At 53.5% G+C, this 15,610-nt stretch overlaps 2 protein-coding genes across 3 annotated transcripts; both read right to left on the bottom strand.

Annotated features, from left to right (window-relative positions):
- Window positions 1-2,810: 2,810 nt before the first annotated feature.
- Window positions 2,811-8,043, bottom strand: LOC310897444 (uncharacterized protein). The gene is made up of 3 exons (XM_083831103.1): window positions 4,666-8,043; window positions 4,037-4,317; window positions 2,811-3,729 (listed from the first exon to the last, which is right to left on the bottom strand). The coding sequence occupies exons 1-2, from the start codon at window positions 5,077-5,079 to the stop codon at window positions 4,081-4,083; spliced, it is 651 nt and encodes a 216-aa protein (XP_083687229.1). The 5' UTR covers window positions 5,080-8,043; the 3' UTR covers window positions 2,811-3,729; window positions 4,037-4,080.
- Window positions 8,044-8,500: 457 nt separating this feature from the next.
- LOC310897441 (uncharacterized protein) lies at window positions 8,501-15,475 on the bottom strand. 2 transcript variants are annotated; one of them, XM_083831092.1, is made up of 4 exons: window positions 13,187-15,475; window positions 11,325-11,749; window positions 10,696-10,976; window positions 8,501-10,388 (listed from the first exon to the last, which is right to left on the bottom strand). In XM_083831092.1, exons 2-3 carry the CDS (start codon window positions 11,736-11,738, stop codon window positions 10,740-10,742), a joined length of 651 nt encoding a protein of 216 aa, XP_083687218.1. In that variant the 5' UTR covers window positions 11,739-11,749; window positions 13,187-15,475; the 3' UTR covers window positions 8,501-10,388; window positions 10,696-10,739. The 2 variants fall into 2 exon arrangements, with proteins under 2 accessions (XP_083687218.1, XP_083687217.1); XM_083831091.1 differs by having other exon boundaries at window positions 8,502-10,388; window positions 11,325-15,475.
- Window positions 15,476-15,610: the final 135 nt, after the last annotated feature.

The following is a 15,610-nucleotide window of genomic DNA, read 5'->3' as shown; positions in this document are numbered from 1 at the left end:
CTGCCCGCATTAGCTGTTATCTGTAGGGCACGTAGCAGGAATGCAGAAACACGTCGGGAACAGCGGAGCGAGCCAGAGCGAAGCAACAGCGAGCAGCTGGGTCCCCCTAGTGCTGCCACCGGCAAGAGGGGGCCCGAGCTGCTTTAGCTTGCAGCAGCCACAGGGGGGGCATTTGGGCTGGGAGGCTTTTGTCGATGCAAACTCTTCTTTAGGTCCTTGTGAGGCTGCTTCACCTTGATGTCACCTGCAACCTTACATCCACTGGGGCTGGGAATGAAGGAGCTGGGAGCAGAGGAGGCACCTCCAGTGCTAATAGGAAGCTTGAAAGTTTGTTCCAGCATCCTTGGGCAAGAGTGTATGGAGAACAGCAGCTCTGCCCAGCGTGCCCCATGCCATTCCTGCCAATGCACCTGCCTGGGGGGCCCTGCACGCTTTTGCATCCTCGCCTTTGTCCAACGAGAGCCCTGGTTTCCAGGCGGCGCTGAGTCCTGAAGCATTGTCCCAAGCACTTTCAGCTGATCTCCAGGAGTTTCTACTCTACTTTCATGTGGGCAGTGGATTAAATCATAAAATACTTGGCTGAGGGAAATATTTGGGGTTGTTGGGCGATTCCAGGAGGTCAAGTGGTAGCTAAGCCCTTGAACGAGGAGAGAAAAAAAAAATGCCTACAGAAGAGCCTGTGCCAAGTCCCAGCCAGGAGTGTTGCCCCCGGCTGCTGCTGTGAGCCCCACGTCCCTGCTGTTGGACACCCAGGAGCCATTTCACATGAAGTTTGGGTAGGGACCGACTCCAGGAGACTGGAAACTGGTGCAGGATCCACAAACAGAGCATCTAGCTGTAAATCTCCTGAAAATGACAACACTTCAACACAAAAATAAGTGCCTGTGCGCACATGTCCCAGCATGGGCTGGGATCAACAAATCATACAACAACCCAGTGCTGGGGATGCTTGCTCAACAGCAGAGATTTCTGCTGCCCCTGCCCTTTCTGAAGAAGTTAAGGCCCATTTCTCTAGGTATCTGCTCCAGGGTGGGCACAGACTGCCCACAACCCTACAAGTGGTTCAGCACATGCACTGCTAGCGGTACAAAGCCTTACATTTAGTCTGGGAGAGCTCAGCTACAGGAGAGTCCTGAGGGAATTCAACATTTCTAGAGCATGTAAAGGAATTGGGAGGAAGCCTGGATTAAGGCAATTTTATGCATCCTGCCCCAACCTCAGGTGTCCTCGTTTTTTTCTGGAGAATGCTGGCATCCAAAATGCCTTGCAAAAAGCTCCAAAGCCATTACTTACCACTAAGGACATGTGTCTGCTTTGACAAAACTGCATTTCAAGAAGCAAGTGCCTGCACAAATGTTAGCAGTAAAACCTCTTGGGTGGTGTCCCCTTAACTCTGTGAAATTGCCAGGGAAATGTTGCCAGATAGCTTGAATAGTCTTTTGGGGTTTTGCAGTGCCTGAAATCCCTCCCACTTCCTGCCATCAGATGCTTTTCCTGCCTCCTAAGTCTCTTACAGGTACATTCCAAGTTGGTTACATCTAAGCTTTAATTCGCGTCATCTGAAGCACTGATAATCCTGGCTCCCCCTTCACGGCTTATTGAAGAAGCAACAATTAAAAAATCGCCTTTCCAGCCAGGCAGTGAGGAGTGGTGACACAGCTGCCCACTCCTCTGCCAGGCTTGGCAGGGCAGAGCTTCCTTTCACCTTTTTTTCCTGCCTGTCATGCCACGTGCCCGGCTCCGCCTGGCGTCTCTGATGCTCGGGCTGGGGCTTTGTCCCTCCTGGTTGTGGCCTGGGTGGGGGCAGTGAGGAGAGCTGCCTGTGCTCAACCTTGCAGGGAGAGAACAAAACAAAAAGCAGCAAAACAAAAGCAGCAGCTGGAAACAGACCGATGGCTGGAGATGGTGTGCGCACTGCTAGGCTATTCCACTGCGAGGGCAAGATGGATCTTAACTGCCTTCAGCTGTAATTTCGGTCCATCCTGAAGTGCTTGTGGGGTAGTAAGGCAGAATTTCAGGGCTGTGGAGGTAGGAAGTGGCTCCTGGAGAAGGTCTGGTGCAGGTCCCTACCCTTGAGCAGTCACCCTGACCCAGCTGCTCAGTCAGGGTTTGAATAGAGGGAGACTCCAACACCTCTCTGGGCAAAATCACAATCAGAATCATTAAGGTTGGAAAAGCCCTCCAAAATCACCTGGCCCAACCACCTACCTACCACCAATATCACCCACTAAATCACGTCCCTAAGCACCAGGTCCAACCTTTCCTTAAAAACCCCCACAAGGACGGTGACGCCACCACCTCCCTAGGCAACCTGTCCCAGTGCCTGACTGCTCTTTCTGAGAAGAAATGTCTCCTCATTTCCAGCCTGAACCTCCCCTGGCGCAACTTGAGGCCATTCCCTCTAGTCCTATCACTAGTTATCTGTGAGAAGAGGCCGACCCCCAGCTCCCCAAACCTTCCTTTCAGGTAGTCGTAGAGAGCAATAAGTCTCCCCGAGCCTCCTCTTCTCCAGACTAAACAACCCCAGTTCCCTCAGCCGCTCCTCACAGGACTTGTGTCCCAGGCCCTTCACCAGCTTCTTAGCCATTCTCTGGACACGCTCCAGGGCCTCCATGTCCTTCTTGTAGTGAGGGGCCCACAGCTGAACACAGCACTCGAGGTGCGGCCTCACCACAGATGAATGCAAGGAACGACCACCTCCCTGGTCCTGCTGGCTACGCTATTCCTGATACAAGCCAGGCACGCTGGTGGTCTTTCTGGCCTCCTAGGCACACTGCCAGCTCACGTTCAGGTGAGCATCGACCCCCCCCGATCCTTTTCCTCTGCACAGCTTTCGAGTCGCTCTGTCCCAAGCCTGTAGCGCTGCATGGGGTTGTTGTGGCCAAAGCGCAGGACCCGGCCCTTGGCCATGTTGAACCTCATCCCCTTGGCCTCTGCCATTGATCCAAACTTTGCAGGTCCCCATGCAGAGCCTTCAAATGCAAAGTGTTGTGAAGTAGGAGCGGAGTTAGTCTGGAATTAGTCCCCCAGGCACATGACTCACAGGGTCCTGGGCACTCACCAGCCACTGCCACCTCCCAGGGCCATGGGCACCCCCAAGGAAACCTCAGTGGGACACGGGCACCCTGCCAGGATGTGGTCTCTCCTCCTGGGGCATAGGCGCCTGGGCGGCACCTCACAGCTCTCCTCTCCCAGCCCAGCTCCCTCATTCCTCTGCAGGTGTGTTCTCTAAAACCCACACGCAGCAGCCCTCACCTGCCCCACTGCCTCCCGTGTGGCTGCTGCCCCAAGCCCCTTGGTGCCAAAAGGACACAAGTTCCTGTACGGATGATCTTTATTCAGCTGGGAGATGTGGTCTGCTACCAACAGAAATGTTCAGGAGTCCCCCAGCCAGCTCTGCTGCACACGCATGCTCCTGCTGTCCTCTGTGGAGCAACAAAGCAGAGCCATGTCCTTTGGGATGCCAGCAGTCCCAGCGGTGCCTCTGGGAGGATGGAAAAGGGAACTTCTCCTCGGAGGTCCTCATGAGATGAATGCCGAGTCCCCGCTGGCTGTTGCGCTGGCAGAGCACGGGCAGCCCACCAGGGGACAGCTGGCATTGTCGGTGGTGCCCGTGCAGGGAGGCGGTGTTCAGGGCGATGTTGGCATCCGGTTGTCAGGGGAGGTGCCTTCACCGCAGGAGCCTTCGGAGGGCTGAGGTGTGTCCTGCCTCACCGGCTCGCTGTCAATCTGAAGAGAATTGACTGTCAGATGGGTGAAAAATGCTGTGCCAGAATTATTAGCCAGGCACTTCCTTCCACCTGCCCCTTTTCCCGGTGCGATGCCTACCCTCCCACGGGCCTTGGAGGTCCTAAGTCCAAGGGCTAACCCAACAGGTCATGGGCATTCCCTGGCCACTGCCACCTCCCAGGGACATGGGCCCCTTCTCCTGGGTCATGGGCTCCTGCGGCGCAACCCGCAGCCGTGGGTTCCTAGCTCCTCTCCCCCCTTCTCCTGGAGCATCAGCCTCCCCAAACCCATGGACAGCAGCACTCACTCGCCGCACTGCCTTTCCTGTCACCGATACACAGCATGCACGCTCTAGATGAATTTGCGGAGGGTATGCAAGAGGACTGTTCTTTTCTTGTGCTTGTTTTGTGCCTTCTTCCTGGGCAGTGGGAGCCCAAGCTCTTGCAGGCGGAGCTGGTAGAGGTGCTTCAGGCACCTCACCACGACAGCAGCATTGGCCTCCATCCGGCAGAGCGAGGCACAATCACCCAGAGCGTCCTTTCCCCGGTGGTCTGTCCCCACGGAAGCTGAGGCCCACCGGACCGTTCCCTGGAAGCAAAAAGAGAAGCAGCACAGTGAAGGGCATGGCTGAGGGCTCGCGGGGTGGAGAATCGTCCTGCTGGGCTCGGCTTCCTCTGGAGCGTCCAGCCTCATAGCACTGCTCCGGGCAGTCACGGGGCCTCACAACAGCACCGGCAGGCCCTGGCCCATGCTTGGGGCTCCCAGCGGCTGTCAGCCGTGCGGCTGGGGAAGAGGCAGAGGGCCTCTCGGGGCCTGCTAAGGCTTCTTTATGCCTGCTGGGTTTTGTTCTTTCCTGGGAAGCCTTGTGGCCAAGGTCCTTGTGGTCCGCTCGCCACAGGTTGGCCCTTTCCTGCACACTGCGTCTCCACCACTCACCTGTCTGCTGTATCTCTTCGCACTTCTCCAGAGGCTGAGGGCAAGCAGCCCCACGCCGAGGAGGCAGATGGCGTCCCGGTTATTGCACAGCAGCCAGACGCTCCTGCCCTGGGCAAGGTATTCCCAGTAGTGGCCCAGGGGGTAGGGCAGCTCGGAGGGCTGGCGCTCGGTGCCGACGGGACGTTGCTGTGGGCCCTCTGAAGGGACCATGGTGTTCAGCCTGAGCCGGATCCGGCTGGGGCAGCTGGAAAGGCCGAGGCTGCAGGGCCAGTTGGAGACCTGGTGCTTGATGCCAAGGCTCCTGCTGACCCTGACCCTTTCCCAGCGGCGGTGGCCGCAGAGGCCAAGGCCACAGGCGCGGAACACAGCCACGGCCAGAGCCATGGCCAGGAGGAGAGCCAGGTCGAACTTCATCCTGCTCTCTCCTGATGAACACAAAAGAACACTGGAGATGGCTGTCACGCTGAGCAGAGCTCCAGCAGTGACCACCAGCACTAGCGGCAGTGACCAACAGCTCTCGCAGCAGTGACCACCAGCACTAGCGGCAGTGACCAACAGCTCTCGCAGCAGTGACCACCAGCACTAGCAGCGGTGCCCAGCCGCAGCCTGCTCTTATGCCCGGCCCTGTGTGAGGTCACAGGGCCTGTCGCCGGGAGACCGGCAGGCGACAAAGGCCGCGGCGAGGCTGGGGAGGACGCGGGCAGGCGGTCTTCGAAGCCTGCTGCTGCCGCTGCAGTCCACACGGGGAGAATGCCTGACCAGCAGGGCGGTGGGCTTGAGCCCCCCATGTTTGTTTGGGACTGTGCCCTGGATTTCTCAGTGAGAAGGAGCCGTGGCCAGAGCCACATCCAAGCTAGGCAGCCGTGGCACGGTTCTCCTCAAAACCCCTCTTGGGGGCAAAGTGGAAGCCCCCATCAAGAGGAAAGCCCCAAAATGGCTGTTGGTTGGATAAAATCATGGAATCATTAAGGTTGGAAAACACCTCCAAGATGATCTGCTCCAACCACCCCCACATGACCAATATCACCCACTAAATCACGTCCCTAAGCACCATGTCCAGCCTTTCCTTAAAAGCCCCCAGAGGGACGGTGACGCCACCACCTCCCTGGGCAACCCGTTCCAATGCCTGACTGCTCTTTCTGAGAAGAAATGTCTCCTCATTTCCAGCCTGAACCTCCCCTGGCGCAACTTGAGGCCATTCCCTCTAGTCCTATCACTAGTTATGTGTGAGAAGAGGCTGAACCCTAGCTCCTCACACCTTCCTTTCAGGTAGTCGTAGAGAGCAATAAGGTCTCCCCAGAGCCTCCTCTTCTCCAGACCAAACACCCCCAGTTCCCTCAGCCGCTCCTCACAGGACTTGTGTCCCAGGCCCTTCACCAGCTTCTTAGCCATTCTCTGGACACGCTCCAGGGCCTCCATGTCCTTCTTGTAGTGAGGGGCCCACAGCTGAACACAGCACTCGAGGTGCAGCCTCACCACAGATGAATGCAAGGAACGACCACCTCCCTGGTCCTGCTGGCTACGCTATTCCTGATACAAGCCAGGCACGCTGGTGGTCTTTCTGGCCTCCTAGGCACACTGCCAGCTCACGTTCAGGTGAGCATCGACCCCCCCGATCCTTTTCCTCTGCACAGCTTTCGAGTCTCTCTGTCCCAAGCCTGTAGCGCTGCATGGGGTTGTTGTGGCCAAAGCGCAGGACCCGGCCCTTGGCCATGTTGAACCTCATCCCCTTGGCCTCTGCCACTGATCCAAACTTTGCAGGTCCCTATGCAGAGCCTTCAAATGCAAAGTGTTGTGAAGTAGGAGCGGAGTTAGTCTGGAATTACAGAATCACAGAATCACCTAGGCGGGGAGAGACCTCCAAGATCACCGAGTCCAACCTCTGACCTAACACTAACAAGTCCTACACTAAACCATATCCCTAAGCTCTACATCTAAACGTCTTTTAAAGACCTCCAGGGATGGTGACTCAACCACTTCCCTGGGCAGCCTATTCCAATGCCTAACAACCCTCTCAGTAAAGAAGTTCTTCCTAATATCCAGCCTAAACCTCCCTTGGCGCAACTTTCGCCCATTCCCCCTCGTCCTGTCACCAGGCACGTGGGAGAATAGACCAGCCCCCACCTCGCTACAGCCTCCTTTAAGGTACCTGTAGAGTGCGATAAGGTCGCCCCTGAGCCTCCTCTTCTCCAGACTGAACAAGCCCAGCTCCCTCAGCCGCTCCTCGTAAGACTTGTTCTCCAGACCCCTCACCAGCTTCGTTGCCCTTCTCTGGACCCGCTCGAGTACCTCGATGTCCTTGTAGCGAGGGGCCCAAAACTGAACACAGTACTCGAGGCGTGGCCTCACCAGAGCCGAGTACAGGGGCACAATCACTTTCCTAGACCTGCTGGCCACACTGTTTCTTATGCAAGCCAGGATGCTGCTGGCCTTCTTGGCCACCTGAGCACACTGCTGGCTCATATTCAGCCGACTATCCACCAATACTCCCAGGTCCTTCTCTGCCGGGCAGCTTTCTAACCACTCATCTCCCAGCCTGTAGCGCTGCTTGGGGTTGTTGTGCCCCAGGTGCAAGACCCAGCACTTGGCCTTGTTGAACCTCATCCATTTGGCCTCAGCCCATCGGTCCAGCCTGTCCAGATCATCCTGCAGAGCCTTCCTACCCTCAAGCAGACCGACACACGCACCTAACTTGGTGTCGTCTGCAAACTTACTGAGGGTGCACTCGATCCCCTCATCCAGATCGTCAATAAAGATATTAAAGAGAACTGGCCCCAGTACTGAGCCCTGGGGGACTCCACTAGTGACCGGCCTCCAACTGCATTTGACTCCATTCACCACAACTCTTTGGGCCCGGCTACCCAGCCAGTTTCTAACCCAACAAAGCGTACGCCAGTCCAAGCCAAGAGCAGCCAGTTTCTCGAGGAGAATGCTGTGGGAAACTGTGTCAAAAGCCTTACTGAAGTCAAGGTAGACCACATCCACAGCCTGTCCCTCGTCCACCAAGCGTGTCACTGTCATAGAAGGAGATCAGGTTAGTCAAGCAGGAGCTGCCTTTCATAAAACCATGCTGACTGGGCCTGATCACCTGGTGGCCCTGCAAGTGCCGTGTGATGACACTCAAGACAATCTGCTCCATGAGCTTCCCTGGCACTGAGGTCAAACTAACAGGCCTATAGTTTCCCGGGGCAACCTTCCGGCCCTTCTTGTAGGTGGGCGTCACATTTGCTAGCCGCCAGTCGACTGGGACCTCCCCCGATAGCCAGGACTGCTGATTGTCCTGGTTCCAGTTAGGACAGAGTTAATTTTTCCTCCTAGTAGCTGGTAGGGTGCTATGTTTTGGATTAGGATGAGAAGAGCGCTGATAACATGCTGATGTTTTAATTGTTGCAGAGCAGTGCTAACACCAGGCCAAGGACTTTCCGGCTTCTCGCTCTGTCCTGCCAGTGAGCAAGCTGGGGGTGCAGCAGGAGCTGGGAGGGGACAGACCCAGGACAGCTGACCCAAAGTGGCCAAAGGGGTATTCCATACCATCTGACGTCATGCTAAACAATATATAGGGGTGGCTGGCCGGGGTGGGGGGGCCGGCTGCTCGGGGATAGGCTGGGCATCGGTCAGCGGGTGGTGAGCAATTGCATTGTGCATCACTTGTTTTGTACACATTATTATTATTAATACTATTATCATTATCACTATTATTATTATTATTGTTATTATTATATTCCTGTCTTAATAAACTGTCTTTATCTCAACTCGCCGGCTTCACTTTCCCGTTTCTCTCCCCCATCCCAGAGAGGGAGGGGGGAGGATGAGCGAACGGCTGTGTGGTGTTCAGCTGCCAGCTGGGTTAAACCACAACACTGATAAATGATGGAAAGCGGCTTGGCCAGCTCTTCCGCCAGTTCTCGCAGAACCCCCGGGTGGATCCTGTCCGGCCCCATCGACTGGCGTACATCTAAGTGCTGTAGCAGGTCACCAGCCATTTCCTTGTGGATTGTGAGGGCCACGTCTTGCTCCCCATCCCCTTCCACCAGCTCAGAGTACTGGGTATCCAGATAACAACTAGTCTTGCTGGTAAAGACTGAGGCAAAGAAGGCATTAAGCACCTCAGCCTTTTCCTCATCTCTCGTCACTAAGTTTCCCCCCGCATCCAATAAAGGATGGAGATTCTCCTTAGTCCTCCTTTTCGTGTCAATGTATTTATAAAAACATTTTCTCTTATCTTCAGGGACATGACTCACGAAGCACCATGTTCAACCTTTCCTTAAAAACCCCCACAGGGACGGTGACGCCACCACCTCCCTAGGCAACCCGTTCCAATGCCTGACTGCTCTTTCTGAGAAGAAATGTCTCCTCATTTCCAGCCTGAACCTCCCCTGGCGCAATTTGAGGCCATTCCCTCTAGTCCTATCACCTGTGAGAAGAGGCCGACCCCCAGCTCCCCAAACCTTCCTTTCAGGTAGTCGTAGAGAGCAATAAGGTCTCCCCTGAGCCTTCTCTTCTCCAGACTAAACAACCCCAGTTCCCTCAGCCGCTCCTCACAGGACTTGTGTCCCAGGCCCTTCACCAGCTTCTTAGCCATTCTCTGGACACGCTCCAGGGCCTCCATGTCCTTCTTGTAGTGAGGGGCCCACAGCTGAACACAGCACTCGAGGTGCGGCCTCACCACAGATGAATACAAGGAACAACCACCTCCCTGGTCCTGCTGGCTACGCTATTCCTGATACAAGCCAGGCACGCTGGTGGTCTTTCTGGCCACCTAGGCACACTGCCAGCTCACGTTCAGGTGAGCATCGACCCCCCCGATCCTTTTCCTCTGCACAGCTTTCGAGTCGCTCTGTCCCAAGCCTGTAGCGCTGCATGGGGTTGTTGTGGCCAAAGCGCAGGACCCGGCCCTTGGCCATGTTGAACCTCATCCCCTTGGCCTCTGCCATTGATCCAAACTTTGCAGGTCCCCATGCAGAGCCTTCAAATGCAAAGTGTTGTGAAGTAGGAGCGGAGTTAGTCTGGAATTAGTCCCCCAGGCACATGACTCACAGGGTCCTGGGCACTCACCAGCCACTGCCACCTCCCAGGGCCATGGGCACCCCCAAGGAAACCTCAGTGGGACACGGGCACCCTGCCAGGATGTGGTCTCTCCTCCTGGGGCATAGGCGCCTGGGCGGCACCTCACAGCTCTCCTCTCCCAGCCCAGCTCCCTCATTCCTCTGCAGGTGTGTTCTCTAAAACCCACACGCAGCAGCCCTCACCTGCCCCACTGCCTCCCGTGTGGCTGCTGCCCCAAGCCCCTTGGTGCCAAAAGGACACAAGTTCCTGTACGGATGATCTTTATTCAGCTGGGAGATGTGGTCTGCTACCAACAGAAATGTTCAGGAGTCCCCCAGCCAGCTCTGCTGCACACGCATGCTCCTGCTGTCCTCTGTGGAGCAACAAAGCAGAGCCATGTCCTTTGGGATGCCAGCAGTCCCAGCGGTGCCTCTGGGAGGATGGAAAAGGGAACTTCTCCTCGGAGGTCCTCATGAGATGAATGCCGAGTCCCCGCTGGCTGTTGCGCTGGCAGAGCACGGGCAGCCCACCAGGGGACAGCTGGCATTGTCGGTGGTGCCCGTGCAGGGAGGCGGTGTTCAGGGCGATGTTGGCATCCGGTTGTCAGGGGAGGTGCCTTCACCGCAGGAGCCTTCGGAGGGCTGAGGTGTGTCCTGCCTCACCGGCTCGCTGTCAATCTGAAGAGAATTGACTGTCAGATGGGTGAAAAATGCTGTGCCAGAATTATTAGCCAGGCACTTCCTTCCACCTGCCCCTTTTCCCGGTGCGATGCCTACCCTCCCACGGGCCTTGGAGGTCCTAAGTCCAAGGGCTAACCCAACAGGTCATGGGCATTCCCTGGCCACTGCCACCTCCCAGGGACATGGGCCCCTTCTCCTGGGTCATGGGCTCCTGCGGCGCAACCCGCAGCCGTGGGTTCCTAGCTCCTCTCCCCCCTTCTCCTGGAGCATCAGCCTCCCCAAACCCATGGACAGCAGCACTCACTCGCCGCACTGCCTTTCCTGTCACCGATACACAGCATGCACGCTCTAGATGAATTTGCGGAGGGTATGCAAGAGGACTGTTCTTTTCTTGTGCTTGTTTTGTGCCTTCTTCCTGGGCAGTGGGAGCCCAAGCTCTTGCAGGCGGAGCTGGTAGAGGTGCTTCAGGCACCTCACCACGACAGCAGCATTGGCCTCCATCCGGCAGAGCGAGGCACAATCACCCAGAGCGTCCTTTCCCCGGTGGTCTGTCCCCACGGAAGCTGAGGCCCACCGGACCGTTCCCTGGAAGCAAAAAGAGAAGCAGCACAGTGAAGGGCATGGCTGAGGGCTCGCGGGGTGGAGAATCGTCCTGCTGGGCTCGGCTTCCTCTGGAGCGTCCAGCCTCATAGCACTGCTCCGGGCAGTCACGGGGCCTCACAACAGCACCGGCAGGCCCTGGCCCATGCTTGGGGCTCCCAGCGGCTGTCAGCCGTGCGGCTGGGGAAGAGGCAGAGGGCCTCTCGGGGCCTGCTAAGGCTTCTTTATGCCTGCTGGGTTTTGTTCTTTCCTGGGAAGCCTTGTGGCCAAGGTCCTTGTGGTCCGCTCGCCACAGGTTGGCCCTTTCCTGCACACTGCGTCTCCACCACTCACCTGTCTGCTGTATCTCTTCGCACTTCTCCAGAGGCTGAGGGCAAGCAGCCCCACGCCGAGGAGGCAGATGGCGTCCCGGTTATTGCACAGCAGCCAGACGCTCCTGCCCTGGGCAAGGTATTCCCAGTAGTGGCCCAGGGGGTAGGGCAGCTCGGAGGGCTGGCGCTCGGTGCCGACGGGACGTTGCTGTGGGCCCTCTGAAGGGACCATGGTGTTCAGCCTGAGCCGGATCCGGCTGGGGCAGCTGGAAAGGCCGAGGCTGCAGGGCCAGTTGGAGACCTGGTGCTTGATGCCAAGGCTCCTGCTGACCCTGACCCTTTCCCAGCGGCGGTGGCCGCAGAGGCCAAGGCCACAGGCGCGGAACACAGCCACGGCCAGAGCCATGGCCAGGAGGAGAGCCAGGTCGAACTTCATCCTGCTCTCTCCTGATGAACACAAAAGAACACTGGAGATGGCTGTCACGCTGAGCAGAGCTCCGGCAGTGACCACCAGCACTAGCGGCAGTGACCAACAGCTCTCGCAGCAGTGACCACCAGCACTAGCAGCGGTGCCCAGCCGCAGCCTGCTCTTATGCCCGGCCCTGTGTGAGCTCACAGGGCCTGTCGCCGGGAGACCGGCAGGCGACAAAGGCCGCGGCGAGGCTGGGGAGGACGCGGGCAGGCGGTCTTCGAAGCCTGCTGCTGCCGCTGCAGTCCACACGGGGAGAATGCCTGACCAGCAGGGCGGTGGGCCTGAGCCCCCCATGTTTGTTTGGGACTGTGCCCTGGATTTCTCAGTGAGAAGGAGCCGTGGCCAGAGCCACATCCAAGCTAGGCAGCCGTGGCACGGTTCTCCTCAAAACCCCTCTTGGGGGCAAAGTGGAAGCCCCCATCAAGAGGAAAGCCCCAAAATGGCTGTTGGTTGGATAAAATCATGGAATCATTAAGGTTGGAAAACACCTCCAAGATGATCTGCTCCAACCACCCCCACATGACCAATATCACCCACTAAATCACGTCCCTAAGCACCATGTCCAGCCTTTCCTTAAAAGCCCCCAGAGGGACGGTGACGCCACCACCTCCCTGGGCAACCCGTTCCAATGCCTGACTGCTCTTTCTGAGAAGAAATGTCTCCTCATTTCCAGCCTGAACCTCCCCTGGCGCAACTTGAGGCCATTCCCTCTAGTCCTATGCACTAGTTATCTGTGAGAAGAGGCCAACCCCCAGCTCCCCAAACCTTCCTTTCTGATGAACAGCCCCAGATCTTTTTTCTCTTCGCAGCTATTCTGCACAAACACTCGTTGCCTCACAGTTTATGAAATGACAGGTCTAAGGCGAAAAAGGATGTTGATGAAATGACGCCAATAGTAGGGGATGGCTGGGACAGACAAGGCGAGATAGTCAGGCCAAGCTGCTGCACCTTCTTAGATAGAAACTTAATCTAGTCTTAAATGGCCTGGCAGAAGCTAAAAGGGAAGTGAGGGATTAAGGACACTGCCTTCTTCCTTTTTTTTTTTTTTTTTTTTTTAAAGTTTTTACACACATACAGCACACTACCCTGTCACACCCCTTTGGCTCCCAAGCTTGGCCAAGGAGCAGGAGACAAGCTTTTTATTTTGTGACCCTCTCTGGCTCCTTAACAGCTCAGTCCCGCCTCTCTTGTAGAGCTGGATTGATGCCAAATTCTGACAAAAAAAAAATTCACAGCAAGAGGCATGGTATACATGCACCACAAAAGGATGCCCTTTGCATTATTTACTGAGTTCCTGAAAAGGAGCTCCTGTTTCATCTTCCCAGTCCCTCTCGTAGAGAAGTTAAACTCTCATAGAAAAGCCACTTAGCTGTACACTTTGCTTCTTAGCTCCCAGATGGCAGCAGACCTACCTTCCTTTCCTCACCCTGCCTTTCCTCCTCCTCTACCTCAGCTATGGTCCAGTCTGGGGCCCTGACCCATCTTCAGCCTGGAGTGCCGGTATAGGTGGAACAAGAAGGTGCTAATTCCACACTTCCTGCTCTCTCTCTGTAAAGGCTGGAAAGGAAAAAATAAGGATTCCTTAAGTGTAAGGAGTGCCATCTAGTGGCCCGCTGGAGAATCCCAAGGTGTCCCACACAGCCTGCCGTCTTGGTGTTTTTTAATATATAGGAGTACAGAACATACTGAAATGCAAGACACTTTCATGGCTGTCTACCTGTAATTTACATTTTAAGGGCAATTTAATGCAGAGTCTTCGAGTTCATATACAAATTGTTTAATCAATCTTCAGACTTCAGCAGTAATAGATCAGACGCAAGTCAGAACTTGAATATTTTAGAGCAAAAAATGAATGAGTGCTGGCTCGCATGTTCTGTGTGGATGGAAAAGCACAACAGAACCAAGGGGCTTCAGAAGAACACACAAGGAAGAAAATCCTTACAGTAAATTTACTCCACAGTACATCTTGCTGCTGCGAGAAGAGAAGCTTGAAGTTTGAAAAGCCACTTTACATTTCTGGGATTATTCACGAATTGCCCAGTTACAACTAAGCCCTCCCTACCCCTTGTATTTTATTTTTTTTTCTGGAACACATCATTACACAGTACAGCAGCAGGTGGCACATGATAGGATAAGCCCTGCTGAAGGCTGTTCTACATGAACGTTGAGCTCTCTTGAAAGCATTCCTAGAAAGGAGGCTCACGTACCTAATTCCTATGCAGGGCAAGCAACAGTACCTCCCCTGAGAATCATACTTCCACCTAGACATAAATAGCCTGCTCATCAGCTTACTCAGAGGAATTAGGGTTGAACTTGCTGTAAGATTATACTTCCTATAGCACCTAGATATCCCAAGTGAATACACAGTGGCTGTACTACGGGAGATAGTACAGAATGGCACATTATCACTTTTTAGACATGTTATAGAGCAGACTATTCCTATTACACATCTTCTGGCAAGATGCTCATTTATTAATCTGGAGAAAAATTCTGCTTTGGTGGAAACAGGAGCTCCAACTTCCTAGATAATGTTTCCATTAAAAGTAAAAAAAAAAAATACTTGAAAATATTTGACCTTCAGGGTTTCTTGCTCAATAACCATTTTCAAGGCAACTTAAGAGCACAGTTTGTTCAATATTCATTACTCTACCAGCCTGTGTTGTTATAGGCAGTTTCCAAGCTCGCTCAGGACAAAGACAACTGACACAGAAAGCAAAATTTTTTCCCTTTGACCCAAATTTACTAGCAAATTCTAAAAAGCATGCATGGTGCTCATTATCATAATGCTGTAATGGAAACTATTCAAGAACTACATCTTACTGAAATAGCATTCACAGTAACATACCCAAAAATGAGGCCATGAACTGTTAAAAACAGCTGAAAAAGCTGGGTGGATATGAAGGATGTTTTCTGACTCAAAATTGATCTTTTTTTTTTTTTTTAAAAAAAAGATATTTTACTGCATCTTTAGGACATTTTATATTTGAAATGGGACTTTCCAATGTTAATAGTTAATACTATTTTTCCCCTTCATAGGCTATATTATTCACTGAATACTACAGATCAATTCCCACATTTGTTTTCTATTTGCTGTTCAAATAAACGTTGTTGATGTAAAAGACAACATTAAAAAAAATTCCATTCCAGTATGACAATACATTTGACAGTACCCATAATCTGCTCCTCTCCTTTACTCTCACCAGTTGCAGTTGGGAAGACAAACTATTGTTCTCATCAGTTTCCTGATAAGAGAAACATCTCTCAAAAAACAATTCATGTGAGAGACTTGTAGTCCTTGTCATAAAAAGAAAAGAACACCACCACCACCAAAAAAAAAACACACCTTGTCGTCCAAATACTTCCGAGTAATGCTGTCCTTGTAAATGTCACGTTTCACTGGAAATACTAATAGACACTGTGGCTTTAAGAACAATGTATGGAAAATGAACATGCCAAATTAAGTTTTAGAAGCAGTTTGTGTAAAAATCAGCGTTTTTCAATGAAATGCAACACAAGTTAAACTGGTCTATACATACAGCAGACATGGCAGAGGTCAATACAATTTAAAAATGGGTATTGGTGAATATAAAGGGAAATATAAAGAGGGAAAATGTTGATATAGAAAGGATCTATTAAACCAGACAGCTACTGGATAAGCAATTGAAAGCACTGATGAGTAATGTAAGATGGCCATGACTGTCATGTGAAAACCAGGATTAATGAAAATGTAAAATTAACAATTTATTCAGGAAATGCAAGAACAAACTGATTCATATTAAACATCTGTAGCGTCAAAACTTTAAAATACACCATTACAAAAGAGTAAAGATAACTTA

The sequence above is a fragment of the Anser anser genome (assembly GCF_964211835.1).
Source record: "Anser anser genome assembly, chromosome: 3".
In the NCBI taxonomy this organism is placed as follows: domain Eukaryota; kingdom Metazoa; phylum Chordata; class Aves; order Anseriformes; family Anatidae; genus Anser; species Anser anser.
The sequence above is the reverse complement of the archived record's forward strand: the minus strand, read 5'-3'. Positions and strand labels throughout refer to the sequence as shown.